The 26,402-nt window shown below is 30.8% G+C and overlaps 2 protein-coding genes across 3 annotated transcripts in view; both read left to right on the forward strand.

The window, feature by feature from the left end:
* The window catches only part of LOC111039193 (neuronal calcium sensor 2), a 42,681-nt gene extending 21,642 nt beyond the window's left edge, over positions 1 to 21,039 (forward strand). For both annotated transcript variants that reach the window (XM_022322562.1, XM_022322563.1), the window contains exons 2-5: positions 9,416 to 9,528; positions 18,563 to 18,706; positions 19,019 to 19,147; positions 19,456 to 21,039. In XM_022322562.1, coding sequence (XP_022178254.1) covers positions 9,416 to 9,528; positions 18,563 to 18,706; positions 19,019 to 19,147; positions 19,456 to 19,632 — 563 coding nt within the window. In that variant the 3' untranslated portion in view covers positions 19,633 to 21,039. The remainder of the gene's footprint in view (positions 1 to 9,415; positions 9,529 to 18,562; positions 18,707 to 19,018; positions 19,148 to 19,455) is intronic.
* Positions 21,040 to 21,767: 728 nt separating this feature from the next.
* Positions 21,768 to 24,459, forward strand: LOC111039194 (neurocalcin homolog). The gene is made up of 4 exons (XM_022322564.1): positions 21,768 to 22,241; positions 22,302 to 22,420; positions 22,473 to 22,661; positions 22,743 to 24,459. The coding sequence occupies exons 1-4, from the start codon at positions 22,172 to 22,174 to the stop codon at positions 22,935 to 22,937; spliced, it is 573 nt and encodes a 190-aa protein (XP_022178256.1). The 5' UTR covers positions 21,768 to 22,171; the 3' UTR covers positions 22,938 to 24,459.
* Positions 24,460 to 26,402: the final 1,943 nt, after the last annotated feature.

Below are 26,402 nucleotides of genomic sequence, written 5' to 3' on the forward strand. Positions count from 1 at the left end.
TTTCAAAAGCCGCGACGGTCATTAAGACTTTGCCAGGATGAGCATATGTAGCAGAGATGGATTTCGTCACGGCGCTGTATCGGAGCGCGCGCGCACACACACACACACACACACACATCACGTGATAGTGTCATCAATAGTAACATATATGGCAGGGGTGGCCAACTGACGGCCCGCGAGCCTTTTTTTATCCGGCCCGAGCTACATTTTCAAATCATACATCATACAATTTTAAAGTTTATCGCGTCTACACTCTATTATCTATTTAACACCAATTAAAATATATTTATATTTTTATATTTATTTATTTATTTTTTATATATTTATATTTATTTATAGTTTTTTATATTTATACATTTTGAATGGCCCTTTTTTTTTGTTTCAACCTATGCTCAGGTCCGCTAAATTTTAATTTTCTAAGAATTGGCGCTCTAGTGACTTTGAGTTGCCCACCCCTGATATATAGTATTCGAATTTCTAACACAATATCGTTCGTCGTCCCCGATGTTTATTGTTCTAAGGGGTTGTGTACGGACACTCTATGTACCCTCTATATACCTACTATAATATATGTGTGTGTGTCAATGCTGATTTGCTGGCACTGTTTATATTTGTACGACTAGTAAACTATCAGTAATGTGTGTGTGTGTGTCTTCGCAGGGACGTATAGTCAAGAGAGGAGGGGGGAGGAGTTAAGGGGACTATAGTGCTGCCCTCTAATTAAATATTCCTGGTTAACCTGACACAAAGTAAGAACGTAGACCGTGTATGTGTACGGTAGTGTATAATTACATCCCGACCATTAAACGTGTCAGAATGTCGGATACACATTACACACGCTCATGCTCATGCCATTTCGGCAGTGCATCAAGATATTCAAAACCAATTTGTGAATTTAAATACGCCTGACAATAATTTAGGTATAGATACTTCCAGTGGTCTTATTTTAAAAATAAAAATACGTTTGAATTCATGAACAAGTCTGCACTTGCATCGGTCGGAGATTTTCTTTAACTGTAGAGGAAATCGCGTTTGTCAAGTTCAATTGCATTTCAATAGTAAATTAATAGAAACCAAAATCGTCAATACAAAAAAATATAAAAAAAATGCCCAACTTCTGGAAAATTAGTCGACGAAAGAGTTCGGACATCTTGTTCGTTCTTAGAATCAAATCGCCGGAAGTGTTTCGATGGAAAACTGATGGTGGTGTTCGGGGGAGGGGGCGGGGGCTTTCAATCGAAAACGTACGATACTGTATACCGATCGATGTCGCGAACGCAATGTGCGGCGCACATAGGTACTCACCAAAACGATAAATAAATATTAAAATAAAAACCTCATGACTTGTGGCGACAGGTTCGAGAAACAGTCTATTGTCGAAAAGTACTTGACTTTTTTTTCCTTTACTCGCGTGGGTACGCATTTGTAACTTAAACGACAACACGTGGTGTATACGACGCCCTACATAATAATATCGTATGTTTGCAAACGAGCGGGAAGTGTTTTCGAGTAATATTGTATAAATATATTATTATATTCCCCCCCCCCTCGTACCTGCGTGTGTCGTGTATTCGTGAATATCATGTGTGCAATAGTTTTATCGAATTTTGTCAAATTTTGCATTGTACCGGTGATGTCGTGGGTGTTCGATAAAATAATGCATATATATATATATATTATACATAGCTGTAGAGGTATACTGCATATTACATGTGAAGTGTATATGTATACGTTTTTTTTTTTATTGTTTAACTGTATTGTATTACGAAATGATATTACGTATACTATATATTTATATGCTAGTGCTTACGTTTTTCCGTCGTCGTGGTTCAATATAATAATAATACGATGTGTAAACCGCACATGTTATTTTTTTAAATCCATTTTTCGTCTCGTGCGCACGCACAGTGAATATTCGTGTTCTGAAAACGTCATCCGTTTGCATTAGAAAAGTATCCATAAGTTATTCAAACGGATTCCAACGACTGCACATACCTTGACGGTTGTTGTCATATATAACAATATATTTGTGGTAATAAATACGCTAATACTTTGGTTGGGTGCAGTTCAATATTAATTATTCACATCACCGTGGCGGTTTCATTTCGCAATCATAACCTGACCTTTGGACTTAGGAGGTGCATCCCTGAATTCTTAAATTCTATAGATTACAAAACGTCCATACATAAATATGATTATGTTATGTACACATATTATATTATATTTATCGCGTTAAAGGTTTTTATACCTACCATAGATTACAATAATTATTAATTACTTAAATTTTGATCGTGTCGAAATTATATTGCGTGATCGTCTTTGTTGGTGATACTAAACAACAATATTGAACAGACGCATATTTCGACTTTCGGCGATCGATGTACATGATTAAGTTTTACGTTTTAATGTAATAAACAAGTTGTTAAACGTGAATAAAATACGAACACAGTGTTGTAAATATACATTTATATAATTGGTTAAAATATTAGGTGCATTAATTATGTTAAAATATATTTTTGTAATTAGGTTTTTTCTATAGGTTTTCATAAAATTCTACAAAATTACTTATAATAAATCAATATTTGCTATAAAATATTTACGAACGAGTATACTTCATAATTTTATATAATTATAGTATTGGTATTAATACGAACCAATTTTATTAAAAACTGAATACACTTCAGTACATTGTTATCATGCATTTTGCATATTTTAGGTATAATTATAGAGGCACATAATAATAGAAGTACATGGATTTGGCGTAAATATTGTTTTGTGTGTATATATATTATATTATTTAAATTTTATCGATTTCGATTTTTTTACAATTCACTGTTTGGCTTCTTTGTTTAGCAAATAGATATTATAGTATTATATAGCGTTTCCATTTTACAGCTTATAATAATCGAGCTGCTAATTATAGTAGTTCATAATTGAGTTATTAAAATGTAACAAGTATTTTCAATGTTAAGTATTTATTTGGTTTGACATCATAGTTCGAACGGCATTGTACGTCTGTACCAAATTCTAATCGTATATTAATTGCTTTAGAGCAACGCGCGATTGGTACCTCACTACCTACACATATATACGTATTCATGAATAATTTCCTAATTATATTCATGTATTCAATTAAGATCACTAATGACGAATTTTCGTCATAATATTCTAATATACATATAATATTATATTATACAGCAGTGCACGATCGTCGGTAGAACGTTATTCAGATTGATAATTTTTCATTTCAAGAGGCAGTTTATGAATAATTTTCAGTAATTGTGTGCGTAAATCATTTAAATGACATCAACCCGTCAAAGCTATTTATAATTACAATCATTTATTTAGTCTTTATAGTTTATAGATAATGTGATTGTTTTTTTTTTTTTTATATTCCTGTCTTAACGACTCGACGGTTAGCCGACTAATATAAAACATCTGGGAGTAAACAAATAGCGTTTATGTGCTTACGTTAATGAAAATTTAGCATTAGGAGAGCTGAAAATATATTCTTAATGTATTAATTAAATGGTATTGTATGCCTATTCCTAAATGATTATTATTTGTATTTTGTGGTACGTAGCCACGTTGGTATATGTCGCATGTAAACCACGAACATGAAAATAATAAATGTTTGTTTTATATAATAATAGTCCTGAGTCAGGTGATAAAATATCGATACACAGTGTGTAAATATTCGTTGAAGAGTGTTGACAAGTATAATATGTGTTTCAGCGTGTTTTATAATGTAGAAATTATGAATGTGTATACACTGATGTACGTGTATATGTAGGTGGTTTCGGGAATATTTTGTCCCGGAAAATACTTTCAACCGATTATTTTTTGTTCGTCTTTGTATATTGTCTTTATCACGCAGTCTCAACTCTCAAGATCAAATACATTTGGTGCAGAACAAGTTTTTCAGTATTTCTGTGGATCAGATGACGACCATATGCAAACATGATAATCTTTACACCTTGATTATAATGATATTTGTTTGTTCTTTGACGTTTTAACTGATTAATCCGTTCGTCTCTTGTCCTTTTTATCGGTGTAGGTATTTTCATCTGATCGAAATAAAAATTATTTTACAAATATGTCAAACATCTATCAATAAAATGGTCGTTATATAGGTGTGTTTGTCAGTTTTTAAATGTCTCGAGTTCATATATATCATGCCTACCTATTCCGACAAATCGTTGAAGGACGTCAGCGTTTTAAAATTATTTATCTTCATTTTTCGGGTTGCCTCCGGGGCCAGGCATCATCGTGATCCATACAAATCGTCCTGTATAATATATGATTTATATATATATATACATTATACTCGTGCTTATATCGAGAGTGCTCTTGAACTTAATAGTTTGCCCGGGGCGCAGGAGCGTTGGTTTCCCATTTGTATTCTCTCTCGAATTTCGAATCGAATGTCATTTTGTATACGTGTACCGACCATTGTGCCCAGATATACCCGAACGTTGTGGTACTTTCTTCGGTTCGTATATATCGATCTATACATCGTACACGGGGCGTCTCGGCTGTATATTGTTGTCTTCTTTCTCACCTGCAACCATCACCCTACACGTACACACCATATACCGTACCGTACCATATACCATACCGTGACATACCGTACGCGTATGCTAATGCATTGTATTTTATAGGCACGTACCCACGTGTAACAATAAGTCACTATCTCGTGCGCGCATATCGCACACATATGCATATTTAATATATTATAGTAAAATTACATATTATTATTATTTCGGGTCGCGTGTGCGGATACACGTTTGACGCACGTTATATTATTATTATCGTCGTGGAACGACACGCGGGAGCTACTCCCCCCCCCCCCCCCCCCCCGGTCGTCGATCACATATTATACGACACGAATCGGAAACTGTCACTGTGTCGTTACTATACATGTATATATTATATATTATATTATACAATATACGTACAGGTATATAACCCGTACACCGTCGGGCGTGCAGTGCGTTAAACTATATATATATATATCGCTCGGCGGCCGGGGTGGGTGGTAGTGGTGTGGCGAGTGGGCTCGTCGGCATACCATGTATAATATATATATACGTATCATATTATGTATAATATTAACTGCGCGCGCCGATCAAATATATAAAAACTTGTAGGTAATAAATCGAACGCTCGGAAACGCGTGCAGGTATATATTATAATACGATGCGTATGTATAGTGCAGTGCGTGCTCGGGGTGGTACTCTTTCGACCGCGAGTTTTCTTTTTCAACCGTCCGTCACATATTATACAAGTGTACCTACGTATATATATTCTAAAACCTCCCCTCTGCAGCATGTATATATAAATTATAAACTGTAGTAGAGGTACTGTTTCGTGGTTGCGATCGTCGCGCTGCAAACGACGATGGTATAAATGTGTTTTCCGCGCCTCCGTCCACCGACGGACCGCGGGGCGGTTGCGTTTTGGGGGAGAGGTGTCGGTCAATATTGTGGGAAGGGGGTGACTCGGTGGATCGGTTTTATACCGTGTGCCCCGGTCGACCACTTCCTTGCGTTACGCACCTGCAGTATTCCCAAATTGGCGAGAGGCCGCGTCCCTCAGCTATTCGCGTATGTACATAGTATGGGATGAACTCGTGGTGGCTTTACCGAAATTCCAGCATCAGGTCACCGAAATTAGTTTGAGGAAAAAAAATCGAATCCGTCAATGCTGTCGACTGTAAATTCAAAATTCTATATCAACGATAAACTGTGCGTTATTAACATTTGTGACATTGTTAGTTATATATATAGGTTATTGGACATGAGTAGATTTTGTGTATGATCTACTATAATATTTGATCCTCTCGAGTTCGTAGCGAACTAAATTTCTAGCCACTCCTCTGGACTGTCCATCAAGTTTTTTTCTCGTTTCTCTTTTATGCCATCCTCTGGTGAAGAAATGTATGGTTGTCCACCCCGCCATTTCATATGTGTGGACATATTATTATGAACGTTAACGTTTTTTATCGTTACCGACCATAATCACGACCACGCCAGTTGTGGGAGGAAGTGGTCTTGAAGGTAAAATGCCACGGATCGGCTATTATTTTTTCCGGTTGCTTTTTAAACCTTAAAAAAAGGAATAACGGTATGTTTGGTGGCGCCGTAGGGGTAGCAGGTATGTGGCAAAGACGTCGCGGGTCGGGGATGAAACGATAAATATTCTATAGGAGTATAGGACGCGTTCGCATAATTTAGCGATCGGTTTGATGATTTTATCATTTATTCATTCCTGGGCTCCTGTGGGAGGGGGGGCGTCGTAAATAACAATTTATTTAAATTATAATACACCTACGGCTATAATCGCGATATTTATTCATACGGCCAGCGTGCTGTGTTCACTATTCCTAGGTCTTTCCACTCATATATTCTGCGTCCATTCACAATAATGAATGTATGCCTTCGGTTTCGTCCGAATAAATAGTGTACAGTTTGGGGGGGTGATGCTGGTGTGAGGGGACGTGTACCAAAAACACATTTTCGTACCACTCGGTGTTGTTTTGAAACGAAACGTGCCCAGTAAAATGAACTTGAGTCGAACATGGGTAATGTAAACTCGAATTTCACACATCCATAACAATCGTTTGTTGTTTTGACGTTCGACGTTTTTATATATTATTATGTGCTCGCCTGTGCCGCGGGTCAGAGCGCTAGCTGGTCCTCTTCAACTACACCATATCACACCCCCTCACATTAAGGGTCGAAACTCCAAACAATCAGTATGTGAAGTGGGTGTGGGGGTTATTTCTGTTGGCGAGGTGAAGTGGACGGTACCTAATAAGTTCCATTTGCAGTGGTACGCCTCATTATTTTAACACGCGTCGAATTCTACCTTCCATTTCTATGTATACCTATATAATATAATATATACGCTGCTGGATCTATGGCGTATATACTTATATGCGCTATACACGTATAGAATACTGAAATATGTATATAGCGGGATACGATATCATCTCCCCGAATCCCCCTCCCTCTCTAATCCCCCTCAAACCAACCACTGACACGGCAAAGTGCAATCACTCGTTTTCACGTCGTTCCGCCGAAGGTTCTTTCGGTTATTTTGCGGACCACGTAATAATATGTATTTATTCGAGAAAAATACGTACCCGCTTCTGCTCCCTTTTCCCTGTCGTATTTTCGCCTGTTTTCCCGTTGATATTTCCATTCAGGAAATACCTTCTGGTCTGATGCACGCACACTGTATGTATACGAGATCAAACGTCCCTGTGTAGTGCGTACATATTATTATACTTGTTCCGCGGTCTTACGGTAAACCGTTGTAGATTTGGTGGTATTTCTGGGACACAAGAGGGGTTTTTTGAGCACTACTGCGGAGTTTATATACAAACAAAATACATATTATCAAGAATAATTTGTATCAAAAATATTTTTGTAAGCTGTACTCGTATACACGGGGTATATTTATTGTCGTGCGCGGTATATAGTTTAAAGTTAAGTAGCTGGATTTTTTTTTCTGTTTTTAAATTTAAAAACACACCAAGACATAGCGCGTTTCATACTCGTTGTAATTACTATTATTACGATGTACGTTGAATGTTCGAACAAGTTCCAACGAATATACTAAACACTTTTTCAACGACATTTTAAACATTAATATAATAAATATTCCTACTTTAGAATTAAATTAACGTCAAAATAAATGAATAATTTAAAATAATGATAATGTAATTGATTTATGTTATAAAGTATTTAATTATTGTAATGGAATGTGTATTTCTTATCAACATAAAAAGGTTTTAGTATCATAAAAATAACTTTAAGTTTAAAACTATATAAATGTATAACTTAAGTAATCAAATATATATCAAAGTGTATTAAAAATTCAATTTAGATCCTTGTTGATTGCGTAAAAATATGAATATGTAAATTTTTCACCGACTAACGAGATGTACATTTTTATATTATACAATGCTATAGCATTATTCATGTGATAGTATTTTATAAATTAAAATGTTTATCATTTCCTATTTAAGGCTACACAAATATTCACTTTACTTAATGACCAAAATACTTAATGTCATTCATTTGAATTGGTATATACTTCATTTTTTTTTTCAAGTGAAATTAATTTTTTATCTCGTTTTTGTTTTTAATTATCTTTTATCTAAAATAAAATAAAATACAATTTTATTTTAGGCATCCCCCTAACGAAAAATAAATTATGATATTACAAAATAATTTAAAAACAAATCATGGTATTTCAACTTAGATGTACCTATATAGCATTGCAGCTATTCCTTTTTTTTATATTTTTGTTTAAATAAAAATGATTTTGATTTATCAAATTCGTTGGTACAAATAATCATGCATTTACCAACGTCGCTGTTGACAATTTTTTTTTATCCTGGCGATTGCTGATAATTATTGTTTTAAAATTATTGTTAACGTAACTATCGACAACACCGAGTAGTCACTATATAATATATATATATTATATATATATACACTATACAGTAAGTACGTTGGTGTATGTAAATTAACTTTGAATTGCACATAAATATCGTAGGTATTTAAGAATTAAAATATTATATACATTTATATTCTATAAATAAGTATTATCGGGACAGACTCTCTGTGGAGAAAATAAATGGAAACATGCGATTCACTTTCGAGCAATAGCTTACTGCTATTATAGGCGCCTACCTATATATTATATTATACAGTCCCGCATCTTATCAAATTTATTTTGAAAACGCAATATCTTTAAGGATTCGTGAACATCCATCAAAACCATTTAGTCATAAGATGACGGCAGCTGACTTGTGGCAAGGCATGGCCTATAAATCTTCGCGGGCGTGAGTTTGTGTTGTTGTGTGTACACGATTGGCACGAGTGATGTGTATAAAAATAAAAATAATATAATATATTGTATTAAATCGAGGTATTTACTCTCTGTCGCTCCGAATACACAAAAACTATTGTACCATTATGCATTATGTGCGTTATTTTTCTTTAAATATATACGTACGCATATACCGTATACCTATATATACATTGTATGGTATATGTATGACACGCGTAGTACTGGGTGGATATAAATTATGAATATCGAATAACGCGCTGAGATTAGAAAATATTTTTCCGAACTGGCGAAGCCACATCAGTCACTGAAATTGGGGTCAAGTGGTTTTATTGCCGTGCACATAGAGCAGGAAGCTTTCAATTAAGGGGTACAGCGGACAAACGGTGTACGTGAAGCTCGTCTGATAGAAACACAATAATAGTGAAAGAGATATTTTTTACCCCAATTAATTTTTACCGGAAACGTCATGTATATTTTTTAACACTTAAAAAAACCACTTGTTGTGCATTTGATGATTGTTTAACCGTTGTGTTATCGTATTTTGTTACAGACATGGGTTGTTTCGGTAGCAAAGACAAGTTGTCCAAAGAGGACATGGACTTCTTAAAATCCCACACGAGATACGACGAAGCGACCATTAAAGAGTGGTACAAAGGTTTCAAAGTAAGTACCGCGTAGTTGATATTATTGTCGCCAACGTTATTATTAATTATATTAATTATTGTACACAGCTATAATAATGCACTTCTCATCTGTAAATTATTGTCATAATACTAGATTATAAAATACTATCGGCCAAACGTTGTGTTATGCTAAGCACGTATTCAATACCGGTGTACAGTCTGTGCTGATGTGTATGGTAGGTAACCACCTACCTGAAGTGAATTAACAAATTTAAAAAAAAAAACACATAATTTTTCCTTTCAATATTATATGAAGTTTTTAGACGAACCAATCTAATACGCGTTGTTCTTCGACGAATACTATAAAAAGTCTTATTACAATTGTCCACTTATCACTGTCTTAGCTGCAAGTCCCTCGTGATTTGACTGTTTAACATCGAATAATAATTCTCTTGGACCAAATAAAGACTGAACTATACAAGTTTATTCTTCATTTTGTTTTTTTATCGAACATATTTTTTTAACTCCATTTGCGAAAGGAATCAATGTGACAACGTTCCTTTCAGTCCTTTAAATTGTTCGTGCTTGTTCGTTCAACTCTGTTATTCTGGAGACGTTTGTAGTCTGATCGATAATAGTCATTTCACCGTTTTCCACTTTTCCACAAAGGACTCACAAATCTCATAAGAACATACTTCTTCTATTGTTGTTCTTGTTCACGATGTCACGCAAATCTGAAACGTAATAAAAACTTGATTGGAACTTATTTTGTCTATAATTTTAGATGCCTACCCTGTGATAAATAAATGAAATGTTGTACTTTTAAATTAATATCAATTGTTATTATATTTTATGAGTAGGTATTTGTTGAACGTTAAATTATATTTTCGAATTGTTAAGTACAAAAATTGTTATTATAACTTTGATTTATTGCATAATATTAAGTGTCGTATCGGATTTGCCAGGTTAATTACTTTTTTTTAACGTTGATTTTTAAACATTATACTGTACCCACTAAACATTTTTTTATATATTTTGAATTTATACTTAATAAATTCCTAGAATTTCTCTAAGACAAATAAAAACTCAAATCTGAAATAGCTAACTGGTACATTTATTAAATTGAATTGGATAAAACTATTTAGGGACTGAAAGTTGCTTAAAAGATAAGCCATAAATAAATAAATACAAGATATCACACAATATGCAAAATATAATAGTATATTAATATGTGCAGTATATAATAAAGTTTCGAGTTGATAAAATGTTGACTAAATAGGGTTAAAGTGTTAGTTTTCATCGTGTTCCTATAATCCTATTAACTTAAATCCCGGGTTATAAGACTGTAAGCTTATCCGTAATTAAATGTTTATCAGTTTAACTCTCATTTTTTTAAATTATACTATACCCTTACTTATGAAAATCGTAACATCAATTTTTAAAAGGTTTTAGAATTAAACACTTAAACGAATAACTTCTACAATTTTAAACATAATATATTTATTTTATAACAAACATTAATATACACATTATAGGTATTAAGTCTTCATACATATCATATTAATGAAGTAATTTAGTAACAAATAATATAATTATTTTGTTTATCTTAATAACGAGTAGTGGATACTTGAATTAAAAATATATAACATGATTTCTTTTTTAATGAGTTAAAGTTTTATAAGTTACTTACATTTTCCATGTTCATTAAAAAATAAACTTGGTTGTGGGTATTGTAATTTATTTGAAATTTCAGTTTTTACTAAGAATTTTTATAATTTCAAACTTTAAAACAACTTACAACTTCCACGATACATAAGATTATTTTTGTTTCGGATATAAAATCTGAACTTTTGATATTGTGTTATACATCCTTAAAACATGGTGTTTTATGATTTCAAACATAGTGTATAAAAAAGAAAAGTTTTTCTACCTTTTTTATTGTATTGTTATTTTTTTTTTTTTTAATTAAAAGCAACGAAAAGTCAGTAAATTTGTTATTGCATTTCAAGCTTTTACTGTACAAATCACATTGGTACTTATATTTGACACCATGATTCCTATAATAACTGAATATTTGTGTAGGTAAGATACATCTAGATTAAAATTGAATAAATTATATCGTATTGAAATAATTGTATAACAATCTTATATTTAGTTACATGTAAATATTATTATGTATTTGGATTACTTAACTTAAAATAAATTGATAATAATCTAATATTTTTTTGTAATAATTAACATGTTCAGTATAAATATGCTGGAACAATAAATTCAGTTTGAAAAACACGTATTCAATGAAGATTACCAAATCAGTTAGGTTTTCACTACTTGTGTCAAGTCATGTTTGGGTTTTTTTTATATCACGTGTAGATAACAAAATGTCGGTAACACGTTAAATATCTTGAGTTAAATTCAACACAATACTAATCTATTCAAATTCTCATTTTTTTGGAATTTTTGAATTCGCTGAAAGGCCATATTTTCAAATACTTGAAGTTTTTTGTATTAGGTAGGTACTTGCAGTTTCCTAGACTTGAGTGTCTATTTTTAAATGAGAACTAATCTTTTTTATTGTAAATTATGTAATGGTTAATATTAATCACTTTAAAGTTCAAATCAGTATAGCTCCAATGTCTGCCAAATCCATTATCGTGGACCTATACTTAGTACACCATGTTGAATATCTCAATGACTACTCAATCAAATGTTGATTCTAATATTTAAAATTTTTAAGAAAAACTTACACGCTAAATATTTCACCGTAAAGAAGGGATACTCGTTGGAAAAACAGAAAAAAATTTCTAAACTTAAAAATACGATAATTATTATAAGTATATTTCAAAATTTCAAAAATCCAATATTTTTAATAACTGCATAATTGAAGAAAATTAGAAGGTGAATTTGGATACTTTGAGAATCACTCTATATTCATTACAAATCTGCCTTGGATAATGCATTTTTCGGGATCAAAAATACCCATTATATATATATATTATATAGTATATTGTATACATATTTTGTTTAAATTGGTTGTATAACTTGTGGTTACGCCTATAGAACATTTATACTTCTGGATTAGTATAATGCTTAGTAACCCCCTTCCCCTCCAACAATTCAACTTTGAAACTTTAACGACCACTGGTCAGTGGTCACTTTCACAGTCAACGGACTTAGAGGACCAATAAATAGGATTTAAATATACGCCATGCATGTAAACCATGTACATAAATCACTTCGATTTATTATATCTTTGGGTTTAAGCTGCTTAAATCGTGAACAATAGGATATCACAATAAATAGTTGTCCCCGGTTTACAATTCGTGGTTATTACAGTTGTGTGATTAAATGATAATTCAATTTTCGTTAGTCATATATACTTAATTTTACTAAAATTATTCTTATATTTTAATATTAGGTATTTATCTATTAGCATTTATGCAAACCTAATTATCTATGAAATTTTTCAATAGTACAACAATTTTTCGAGTATAAATAAAATAATTTTAGTTATGTTTGCAGTTGGGTCCACTTGTATAATATTCGTATACAGACTAACAAAATTATAGTAACATATTATTTGAATTTAAAAGATCAGTCTCAACTAGATATGCATTCAAGTTTCGTAATTTAATTGTTTATTATTTGTCTTATGGTATTTAGCGAACATAACAACACAGTAAAATTATTAACAAATAAACTTTATAAGAATAGAATAAAATAATAGTACAATATAATTAGTCAGAACGTATGATAGCATGGTAAGTGGTAACTTCTATGCGGTAGGACGATTTTCTATATGGGCGTGTCAAGTGATTTCAGCCCTGGCCTTTAACCTGTTAAAGCTGCATTCGAAAGGCTGTCGATATCGTCGATAGGTTTAGTGAAAGCTCAGACTGTGCAATATTTTTATGATATATTCCATTGTTTGAGGTGGGTGGCCACAGTCGGGAGCAGGAGAGTCTTTTATGCCCCAAACGAATACATTTTATCCACGTATTCCATGTCCGGTTCGGAGTCTGTTCAAGGTGACCCATTCTCGTCGCTTAGGTGAGATGCCTGGTACTTGGGAGCATGGGTCATTGATTAGTTGATGACTGACGGAGTTTGATGGACTCCAATTTGATCTCCAGTCGTTATCTCCATTGAACTTGTTTTCAATAGGGTATTTTGCTGTTAAATAGACAGATCTCATCGACTTGAGTCTCAAAGTGTAATTCGTTGGTAATTTAATAATAATGCGTTACAAGTACCTATGACCCTTATGATTATGAATTCAACAATGATAAAAATCTTTTAAATTAATGATAGTGTGTTTAAAAAAACAAACCGTGTTAGTATTACACTTTATATATTATCCTAAAAATAACAGTCGCTCTAAAAATATTAATCTATTTTAGAACATGTAAAAACTTTTCTTAAAACTAAATTCGTATTTTGCATAATATTGTTTTTACCATCGAACCAAGATTTTTGGCAGAGTATTGTAAATTGAATATGAACTAAGAACTTTATGTTGTTTTTAAACTTTTTTTCATTATTATTTTTCACTTAATACTTTTGTACCTTACTCTGTATAACCTGGCATACTTAAAAAAAAAAAATACAGGAAAACTATTATTACTATATTATATTATACTGTGTAAGATAATAATGAATAATACATAATTTAAAAAAAACTAAATTTCTTTTTTCTTTTTAGATTTTAAAGTTTTCAATTATGTATTATTATGATTAAGTTATAGTGTACCTATCTATTACCATATTACTGTGACATTTGATATTTCACTATCAGAGCTGCGATTTAAATATAAATTTTATATCCGTAAAATGTGTTATTTTTTACAAAATAAGATTGACTTGTGTAAAAAGTACGAAGTGTAGGTAGATACTCATTACAAATTAATGAGAATTCAAATTATGTAATAATTTAAACTACATTCCTATACATTAGTGGCTCAATAGTATGGTCTTAAGGGGTTCCTTCCTAAAAAGAAATATTTTAGAAGCCATTTCAAAAAATATGAATAGAATATAGGTATTTGATTGATAAGTATTATCAAAATACTATATATTGATAGTATGTGATCAGTTATCATATTTCTTTCTTTTATGATTTTATATGATATATAAACTAAAAATGTATACGAGTATGCTTACTCTGTATAACATTATAGGATTCTTTATTTACTTTTTAAAGCCAATTCACTTAAACCTATTGTTTTGAACACGGCCTTAGAAGATAAGGTCGGGACTCTTTGCTTATCATTGATACTCAAACCTTGCAACTTACCAATAGTTACCATCGAGACATCGAGTAGACACTAGACATCTATACACAAGTATATTTGAAATTGAATATTTTTAAATATCTTTAATACAATATGTCCCAATACTCAATCAATCAATACCACATTTTTGGAATATTTACATTTTATATGTAGGTCGGAAAATATGAAAACGATAGACATTTTGTGTTTTTGATATGCACAGGAAATATAATATTTCCATAGCGATTCTTTTTAATCACTTGTCGTTCTATATCAGAGATAAAATGTTTTTTTCCCAAATAAAAAAATTATTTTTTAGTTTTATTCCAAGAAAAGTTAGGGTTTTTCCCATGCTTGCCCGTTGGGCTTTAAGTACTACATTTTGGGACAACAAAACACAGATAATTTTGAATTTTTATTGCAAACAAAAAAAAACAAAATAAGTTGGGCATATTTAAGTTGAAAGAAACAATTCTTAAAACAGTACTACTAACATAATTTCTATTTCCATGTATATATACAAATGAATATCTATTCATGCCTTTATATTCTTATTTATATAGGTACATATATATATTTCAGATTTTAATCACAATAATAATTATTAGTTTTGATTTTTTTTAAATTTGCCTCTTAAATTTATTTTTATTTTTTACATAACCTTAATAAAGTTCTGTCCTAGATGCCTAATAAAATAGCGGCAAAAAACTGAACCTAAATGTCCTCTCTAAGCGACCCAATTGATTAACGTTGTTAAATAGGGAATTGTTCCGACTTTATCTTCTAAGGCCGTGGTTTTGAAGAAAAAAAATGTATTAATTGAAACGTTGCACCCATTTTTAATTATTTAAATATTTATGTATGGTTAAGCAAATAATTTATGTTCTATCTGATTGTAAAGTACTTTGACAGAATTATTTGAATGTTATTCGTTACAATTAATTCGTTGATACATGTTTTTAATTTTTCGAAATTTTTATTGACTGTAGTATAGATAGGTAGGTATTATTATATCTCTTAAAATAAAACAATACACTTTACTATAGAAAAAAAACTTTTTTATGTTCTGTACATCTTCTGCAGTAAAAAATGAAATGCTTAAAAAAATCCTGACTTATGTTATTAACGACTCAGAGTAAAAAATATAAAGGTTTTAAAAACCATCCTCAAGGGACAAACACCAGATGTCATTTTAATCTCGAAAGAACCGTCATTTTTATATCTGACAAATTGTTTACGCTTTATGCCTTTATATGAAAATATAACCTTTAATCCGCTCTATAAATGATCCAACAACCAAACCCATAATAAGTCAACGTGGTGTTATTGAAGTATTTCATATTGACAGCAAAAAACCGTTTGAAACATTTCTTAATAATTCACTAATCAAATAATTTTTTTACACTTAAAATTTACCTTTTAAAAAACTTTAATTGTAATAACCCCAATAAACTAATAAAAAAAACTTCTGCATAATGGATAAAACTTAAATTAAAATATATTTTACCGATGGACATAAATTAATTTACACACTTCATACGAAATCTAATAAAATATTTTATAAAAAGAAGTATTATAAACCCTCCATCAAATCGACTAAAATCTTCTAACAAATTATTTGTCTCTGACTCTCTTCGTTGCCTCTTAATCTTAAGTTTCCATAAGACATTATTTTCACAACACGTCATGTAAAAGCAATCGGATTGAAATTATTCGTAGGAAAATGATAAGAAATAGCTATAATAATTAAATTTTATGATACAATTAAACTTAAATGTACATCATTTTTTAAAGTAATCAGTTTAAAAAAAATCAATGAGATTTATTTATTAACCTAACCCAACGGAAATACAATTTTCAAAATATCCATACTCTATTTGTAGGGTTATAACTATAATGTTTAGATCTCTACAATACCTACTAAAGTAAAAACAGTATACCGTTTTTTTATTACCTATAAAGTTATAAAAAAAATATGGTGCACGCGTTTGATTACCACCAAATCGCAAAATATTTTTATTAGTGATATTGAATTTTAACAGATGCGATAATTATTTTTAATCTTCTTTTATGCGTTTTCTATTCTCGTCTATTTAGCGGACGATGAATGATATGTGTATAATACTATATATATATATATATGTATCATGAAGACGTGTTATGCGTTACCGTTATATTACACAATGTGTATGGGAGAAAACTTGTCATGCAAATAATTTACCTTGTCGTTGGCTACAACGTCACCGCCAAAAACACACGACGAAGGAGTTCGGTCTGTCGGGAAGAGTTGCAAAGCGGGCCGAGGCATTAATATAACCTTTTCTGGATTTTGCTTTGTAAGATTAATGGCATTAACCCGGAGGATGATTAATTGAGTTCTCCCGACGGGGTAAGAAGTCTGCAGTAAATGCCCTTATACCTACACACTCTCTTTCTCTTTCTCTCTCTCTCTCTCTCTCTCTCTCTCTCTCTCTCTCTCTCTCTCACTCTCTTTATTCTCTTTCTCCGCAGCCCAAAAGACAACACTGCCGCCGTTATGGTTTTTGGCAAACCCATTCGACTGCGTAGTCAGTCATCTAGTCCCTCAGGATCCGTCACTTCGATTTATTTACCTTTACCGTCCTCTGTATGTTCATTTCGGCCGTTTCTACCCTTCGATCTACATATTATACACATTATATATTATTAAATTATGCCGTGGCCCATATGTACCCGGAAAACGTTCATAATTATAAGCAACCAGTATTTTCATCATGAAACAATACATAGCGCTCAGGTTGTAATCGCCTCCGCATAGTTACTCGTTCAGCATTTGATGCAAAGTGTGCACGCACTGTACCCTCAGATTGTATAAGTATATCATTATTATTGTGTCATATATTTCGGAGTCATTCCGTTTTCTATAGCAACATTTTTTTGCTCTGATGTGGTTTGATCAGTGATTGTGCCAAAAAAATTATATTTCATTTGGACTTGTGGCCGTATTCACTGACTAACAAATAAAGCAGTAAACATTCGTATTACACAATATGCACTCAAAATGTACCAACATGCCTGTGTTTATTAAATTGTATACGCAATTATTATTGTTTTCAAATACATACAAATGTGGGTTTAGGTTAGGTTTATGTTCATAAATGAAAAGTTGTTACTAGTTTCACACGAGTAAAGCAAACACGACTTATATAAAATATTAAAATTGAATGTAAAATTTCCCAAAAATATATTTTCGAAAAAAGTTAATACTTTTTAAAATAATGACTGTTTGATTTTTAAAAAAAACCTCAAAACATAATTATTAACGTTTGCAGGGAGATATCTGTAATTTGAAGTTAGAATACAACTTTCACAAGTTTCAAAAATAATATAAATTGTTCTGAAATAATGGTTTCTCATTATGGCACGAAATCCATTTTATGAACCATTAGTCTTAGACTATGTATTTTATGTATTGAATATGGACTGAGGTTTCACAACACTTCACATTATAATATATTGTATTCAACCCTTTTCGAATCAAGCAAAATGTAATAATGACCTTTTCAGCGTGTATATATAAGCCCCGAAGGAGTGATTATAATTTAATATTACTGCATTTATCGGTTTGGAATTTACAAGTAAATCAAATCGGTTTATGTAAATTCCCGCGTGTTGCGTAAATATAATAATAATAACATCCCTGCAAACTCACGCTGTTCAGGTGGTATTATAATGATTGTGTCCCCCCGAATAATATAATACAAAATAAATATAAACTATTGTGTGAAACGATTTTCATATTTCATGACAACGTTTATTTTATTCCAGCAAGACTGTCCAAACGGCCGTTTAACACCAGCAAAATTTGTGGACATGTACAAAATGTTCTTTCCAAGCGGTAATGCCGAAGAATTCTGCGATCACGTATTTCGGACTTTTGATATGGACAAAAATGGTTACATAGACTTTAAAGTGAGTCGCTCGATAATATTTTACAAACCACCCATGCAATACATAATATTTTACTATATTAATATATCAGAATGCAATCGAAAAAAAAACCCCATTTCCAGAGTGGTTTTATTGAATTTTCCCATGTGTCGCCCACCCGTTAAAGGTCGTCAAATGAACTTCACCCGCGGGCGGACCCCTTTCGATCGTTCAATGAAATATCAACTTTTTATTATTCATTAGGTCGCTCCCACCCACCCACAAACCTGCAACCTAACCCTCACGCACCAAACGGGCGCCATTAAAAATCGTACATTTATGTATCGGTTACAGGAGTTTCTATTAGCCATAGACGTCACGTCGTCCGGCACACCGGAGGAAAAACTAAAATGGGCATTCAGAATGTATGACGTGGACGGCAACGGAGTCATCGATATTCAAGAGATGACGAAAATCGTTCAGGTACAGACATTGATACTATGTTACAAAAACAAACCCCATCGCGGTCTATACCTTATTCGCTTAATCGTTAAAAATATATTTTATGTACTTATTTTTGGTATGTTTTTACTTATATACTTCAAACGTTATTGTGGTTGTTTGAATATGTTTTAGTACAAATTCACTTAAAAACTATTCGTACAAATTAGTTGTACCAAATCATTCGACCAGAAAAAAAAATCAAACATTAATTCTGTTTTTAGCTGTAGTTAAGCCCGCAGGGAGTAAATGTAGATGTTGAGACTGATTTTTATTTTATATATTTGTAGGCCATCTACGATATGTTGGGTGCGTGTTCATCTAACCGTCCAGCTGACTCGGCAGAAGATCGGGCTAAAAATATATTCGCCAAAATGGATGAGAATAACGACGGACAGCTGACCCAGGACGAATTCCTTAAAGGCTGTCTACAGGACGAAGAACTATCCAAGATGCTAGCGCCATAACCACTGCCCCGGCTGGCGTGAAAGCCCAATATAATATTATATTTCGCCGCATTTTTTTGTATATCTTTTTCTCTCGCCCCGTAGGGTACGCCTTTGTCGGTGCCAAAAAAAAAAAAAAAAAAAAACAAGTCAACCCGTTTTTTCTAAAAAAAAATTGAATCCAAAAAAAAAAACAAAAAATTTAAAAAAAAAAACCAATTGTTTTCTTATGGTTATATTTTCTCTAATAGGGTAATTTATCTACGGTATTACATATGATTTTAATGCGCAGGTTGCCAGGTGGTACGCGTTTTACATCTCGAGGGGTGTCCGCCCCATTTCTTCTTGGGTCGATTTGCGTAGTATGGCGTAGTATAAACACATCGGCAAACCTCCGAGGCCTTTTTCCGAGTAACGATTTCCCGAATCTCAAGTTAGCTTCCACTTCACCTGGTGACTTATTTGTGTAAATAATTTTCTGCACATTCCCATTTATATTATTGTTTGTTTCTTTTTTATTATTATTATTATAATTACGACGGAGACTCAATTGAACTCTGTTAACCTGCGATGTTTTCATCTGAAACAGGTTTCAATCAGTGCAAAGTAAAGCTCAAAAATGAAAAAAAAATATTACAAAACTCGATTACGTTCACCGGAATTGAAAACTCCGTAAAAAAAAAAAAAAACAAAAACCATTTTCGGGGTCTCATTTTTATAGTTTTACTTCAATAATAATGCTATTAAGGTAATTGGCTGTAAGAAAACATACAAAAAAAATATATATAATAAAAAGGAAAAACCTTGGCTTATAATGGGGTTTCCAAACAACGTCGGGTTCAAAAATCGTGTCATCGAGCGAACCATTCGTGTATTAAAACTGTCGGGAACTTTATGTTCAGAAATCAAAAATCCTGCACAAATATAATAATCATGCGACGAAATCGTATTTTATTATTATTGATTACCTTTGGCTAGTTCATTAAGCCGCTTGTAATTTTAAGATACATTCTCTTGGACCAATATATTTATATTATCTAATCACATTAATTTATAACTTAATTTCTTATCTATTTTTTTCGTCGATGGTGCACATTATATTGTTGGATTCCATTAGCAATAAATCGCAACCAAAGTGTCTGTTACCAAATTATGATATACGTTTACTTTTTATATTTATAATTATTATTTGATTAAACATATTATTATTATTATTATTATTATTATTGTTATCATTTCTATACCTGTTACTTCATTTAAATCATGCATATAATATTATGTGATGTGTATGTTATTATAGTGTACGGCCAAATATTAAACCATAAATTTTCATGTTATATTCAATTTAATTACTTTTAAAATACGCGATTATAAGTGTGAAACGCTTTGTTTTTTTTTTTTACGAAAAAGGATACTTAATGTTTACGGTAACGCTTGACTTGGTTAAACTTTTTGTGTGTACAAAACCTGAGTAATTCAAGCATTACTATTTTTTTTATTTTTTCCATCTCGACATATCTTATAAAATATATTATTACTCTTCAGACAACGAAACATATTCAACGAAAAAATTATATAGACAATTTGAGTACGTGTAATATTTTTGTAGCCATTTCTTATATTTTATTCTATACATAATAATAATATATGTCACAACAATGTATTTTATTCTTGTTCACTATGTACGCGCGTACATTATTAATAATCTAGAAAAGTTTATACAAATTTAAAAAAAAAACTTAGGGTTAATTATTAATCGAGAATTTTTCTATACACCAATTTGTATAATCCATTATTATTAATATTATTATTATTATTATTATTATTATTATTATAGATGTTATATTATACACATAGTGTAAAAAATCTGTGTCAAGTGTTGTCCTTAATAGTAATTTTAAAATCCAATGAACTATATTTTCTTTACTTATGTATGTGTGTAATGTGTATGAATATATATATATATATATATTATAATATAACATAATACATTATATTCATATTTATGTTCGTATCGAAATTTAGAGCTAACAAGTCATAGTTATACATTTTTAGTAGGTAACAATCATGTCTAGCTACTACATCAAACAGACCAACTTATTTTAATTATCTTATTTAATTTTATACAATACGTACATTTGTTTGCACAAATTGTAAAAAAATATTCAATGTGACAACTATTTTTATTTTTATTTGTTATACGTAGGCTAAGTTTAAATTTAAATAGCTTAGACAATTAGTTCTTAAGGTTAGGAAATGTTACGTTTCTTTTCTGCTCTGAGCGCTGTGTATGGTTAACAGATGAATCAAAAACTAAAATTTATTTCATTCTGATGTCTCAAAACAATGTGTTTTTCTTTACTTACCCTTGAGAAAACCATCCAATATGATAAACAAATACCTACTCTTTATGATGGTCTTGATAATACTGTCGATAAATCTGAACATTATTATTAGTTATTATCTGCTACTTGTATAATAAACTGAATTATAACTTAACAGATTATGAGAATGAAAGCTTAATGGTACTCGACTGCACATCTTATAATAAGATTAAAAAATGGGAAAACAAAACAGCAAGTTAAAGCCAGAGGTCTTGGAAGACCTAAGACAAAATACTGAATTTTCTGGTAAAATCGATTCTTTTATAAATGTTTATTAAAGTAACCACATAATTTAATCATTTGCAGATGCGGAGATTCAAGAATGGTATAAAGGTTTTTTAAAGGATTGTCCCGGTGGTAATTTAAGTGTTGAAGAGTTTAAGAAAATTTATGGAAATTTCTTTCCTTACGGTGATGCGTCTAAAGTAATTTAGTTTTAAGAAAGTAAAAGATATTTCATTTAAATGCCCAAAATAGTTTGCAGAGCATGTATTTCGAACATTTGATGCCAACAGTGATGGAACAATAGATTTCAGGGAATTCCTTTGTGCTCTGTCAGTCACATCGCGTGGAAAGTTGGAGCAGAAATTGAAATGGGCTTTCAGCATGTACGACCTGGATGGAAATGGGTTCATCTCACGACAAGAAATGTTGGAAATTGTTACGGTAAATTTTAAAATTCCAAATAGTAGTCATAATTATTATTATTTATGAATTTTATTTACTGATTATGTTGTGTGTGTGCAGGCCATTTATAAGATGGTAGGGACCGTAATGAAAATGCCGGAGGATGAGTCGACGCCAGAGAAGAGGACAGACAAGATTTTTAGGCAGATGGACAAGAACAATGATGGCCGTCTATCATTGGAGGAGTTTATTGAAGGTGCCAAAAGTGATCCGTCTATCGTTCGACTGTTGCAGTGTAATCATGCCGTCCAGTAGGGCTTAGCAATGTGAATTACACTGAATTTGCCTGCCTTTTAACTAAAGTCACATAATGTTTGGACTTCTCTTTTTTTTGTCTTTAACTTTCGTTAATTTTAAATCCCTAATGGATTTCATCTACAAAAAGCTTCAATCAAACATCAATACGTGTGCTCTAATTTTTAATGCTTATGAAGTTTTACAATATCTAATATACATTTTTTTTTCCTAGACTTATTAATTTTTAAAATCTGAAAATTGCATACTTTTTCAATCAATAACAATACATCACAGATACATGTGGCATTAAGAAACACGTGTTGATGATTTAAGATAAAACAAATTTATTGTTTTTACTGTGATATAATATTCTTAACATTTTTCAATTTTGATCTTCTTTATCAATACAATGTATTATTGTTGTATTCGTTGGACGAGAATATTTTATTATCCTATTAAAATTTTTTTGTTTTCATAATAATAATAATATTTAATTGTAATTTGTGCTTGTACTATTTAAATCTAGAGATGTGTGATAATTTTATGACCAAGCCCCTTAATTTACATTTCAATTTTATAACTTCTCAGAAGTTTATATTTATATTCCTAATGATTTTTTTGATTTTTATTAATCAAAGTATTGAACTATGTGTCATATTATAAAAAATAAAAGTATATAGAAAAATATAAAGTCGCACATCTCTTCATTTATTTATTTACAACCATAATCTTGCTACCACGGTGGTATTTTGATTTAATAATATATAATTATTGTTATATATTTCCAAAAATAACAAAATTCATGTAACCAACAAACACTTTTGTAGGGTTCCTATATCTAGTCTTTGTTTACTGTTCTAATATTATCATAGTAAATACTGAAGAGTTGCCTATAACCTTTAAAATCATTTTTTTTTTTTAATGACCTTTTTTCCCAAAGGTTTGCCAATTTTTTCATTTAAAAGGGAGTATATATTAACTTATTGTTATTTAAGATTTAATAGTTTAACTTGTAATATTGTTAAACCCCCCACCCCCAAAGTAAGAGGATTGTGTTATTGTTTGAGTTGTTATTCGTTTCAAAAGTATATTTTTTTAACTTGGCTTGTGCCCGACTCTTAGAAATGTGCCGTTGTATATATACGTGCTCATATCTATTTCCACATCCTCGGTGCTATTCATGTTTGATAGTAAACTTGTACGTAACACTTAAAAACCCTTCCATTATTTTGTTAATTCTAAACCGCAACCAGACACATACTTATGTTAGTATGATTTAAATTAATAATTATCTAATTTAAACATATTTTGTATATTTTTTTCTAAACTATTGGCTTACGGTTTTGGTCTATTTATACATATTATATACTAATCTTAATATGGTAGTCTTAAATTGTTACAATGTTGTTCAACTGTATAATTTTGTATTGAATAATGTGTTAAATGTGCATGAATATCTTTGTGTTTAAACATGTATACCAAAAAAAAAAATGATTATTTTCCGTCTCCATTAGTGAAATAAGTAAAAACAAAGAAAATACAGAGAATCATCCGACATAATATGTACATAACATGCGTCTTTTCACCTAATATAATATTATGTCAAGCATTACAATTTTACATATTTGCTCAAGTGTCAGTCATGTGTCAAAATGTCCTCTTCCTATTGTACCCCTTACTCTTCCATTACATCTACTTGTTTTCTTGCCAACAATTGTGCATCACATTTTCACATATAAATTTGGTTAAATATAATGTATAGAAAGTTGGGAAAATTCTACAAACAGTATCAAACGTCTCTAGACATCCTGTTTGTATACATATACGCGGCATAGATTAGTTATTGTAATATAAATCTTACAAACAAAATGTTTTAGGGTTATACCAATAATCATATATTTTTTTCTTATATTGTCCACCATATTATATATTATATTATATTATATTTATATCATATTATATTATATTACCAGCTGTGTAAAAGATACATACAATAAAACAATTTTAAATTATATATTTCATACTTATACATATACATATTATTTAGTTACAAATAAATCAAACTGTATGTGTGTAAAAGTTTTTATATTTTATTGAAATTTGCAAACAAGTGTTCTATACAAATCAAAAAGTAAAATAATGAATTTTTCAGTTATAATTTATATGTAGTTACGCTGAACAGTGAACACGTTGCAACCATCGTGGCCATGGCTTGGGGACTTTGGTAAAATGTATGATAATATAATATCTGTGGTTTAAATCATCAACATATTTTCCTTGTATATTTTACCGATGGATAAAATGCCACAAACAAATTTGTGTGTAACATGTACTCCCTCTAACCCCCTTCTACATCCAAAGAACACCTTTGAATGTGTTTTTCCAATGTATTGGTACTCGGCAAAACTGGGCAAGTTAGTAATTTTTTTCAACTAGTTTAAGTGAAGTTACTTAAATACAAAAAACTAACCAAGTTAGAATATAAGTTAGTTTCTAAAATAGAAGTTGAAAGTTAAATTTTTTTATATTTTAAAATATGAATTTAAAACCTATTTGTTCAAGATCTGTTAAGTATTACATAAACTAATTTCCCAGTGTCTTGGTGTCCAATTTAACCGTTATCCTGGACACGGATTGGAATATTAGTCATAAGAGAGCACTGAATGTAAAACAAAAAAAGGAACATACAAAGAGTATGATTAAAGAATAGGTGAAAGTTATTGGCTATTTCACCTATTCTGTGGTACCTATGATACTTTACACGGATATTCCTATAATACATATTATGATAATCTATTGGTCATTATAATTATAGGTTAGGTTATTATGCATTACAAGAAAAAGGTGTTGTGTTATGTTGTGTTATAATATGTTTTAATTAAGTAAAATAAACATGAATTATATCTTATTATTCGTAATAAATTTAATTGTAATTTTATTATTTGACATAATTATAAATAATAATTTTACAAACATAATCGTTACATAATCTTAATATATAAAATAATAATATAATAAAACAGCGTGAACAACTGTCACGTCTCCTTTTTTTTTATTAACCATTATTTAGAACCCAACACCAGAATAATTGTTTTGAATATAAACATAGATATAATTAAGAATAATTTTACAAACATAATCCACATAATAATAATGTTATCAGATAGTGTAAACAACTGACACATTTCCTTTTTATCTTAATTAATAATTGAAATACCCGGCACCCGAATAATGTTTTTGAATATAAACATAAATATAATTAATATTAATTTTAAAAACATAATCTAAAGTAACTTTCTAACTTAACTTAAGCTTTCTAATTAGGTTTGGTGTTCAGCATGATCAGAATCTAAAACAAAAATGAATAAGAGTCAAATTAAAAACTATAGTAGGTAATATTATATACATTTGTAGTTAAACAAAAATATTCAAATAGTATTAAATAATAATAGTTCATCTGAAAAAAGTTAACATAAAAATTGA

Source organism: Myzus persicae, unplaced genomic scaffold (assembly GCF_001856785.1).
Source record: "Myzus persicae strain clone G006 unplaced genomic scaffold, MPER_G0061.0, whole genome shotgun sequence".
NCBI classification, from domain to species: Eukaryota; Metazoa; Arthropoda; class Insecta; order Hemiptera; family Aphididae; genus Myzus; species Myzus persicae.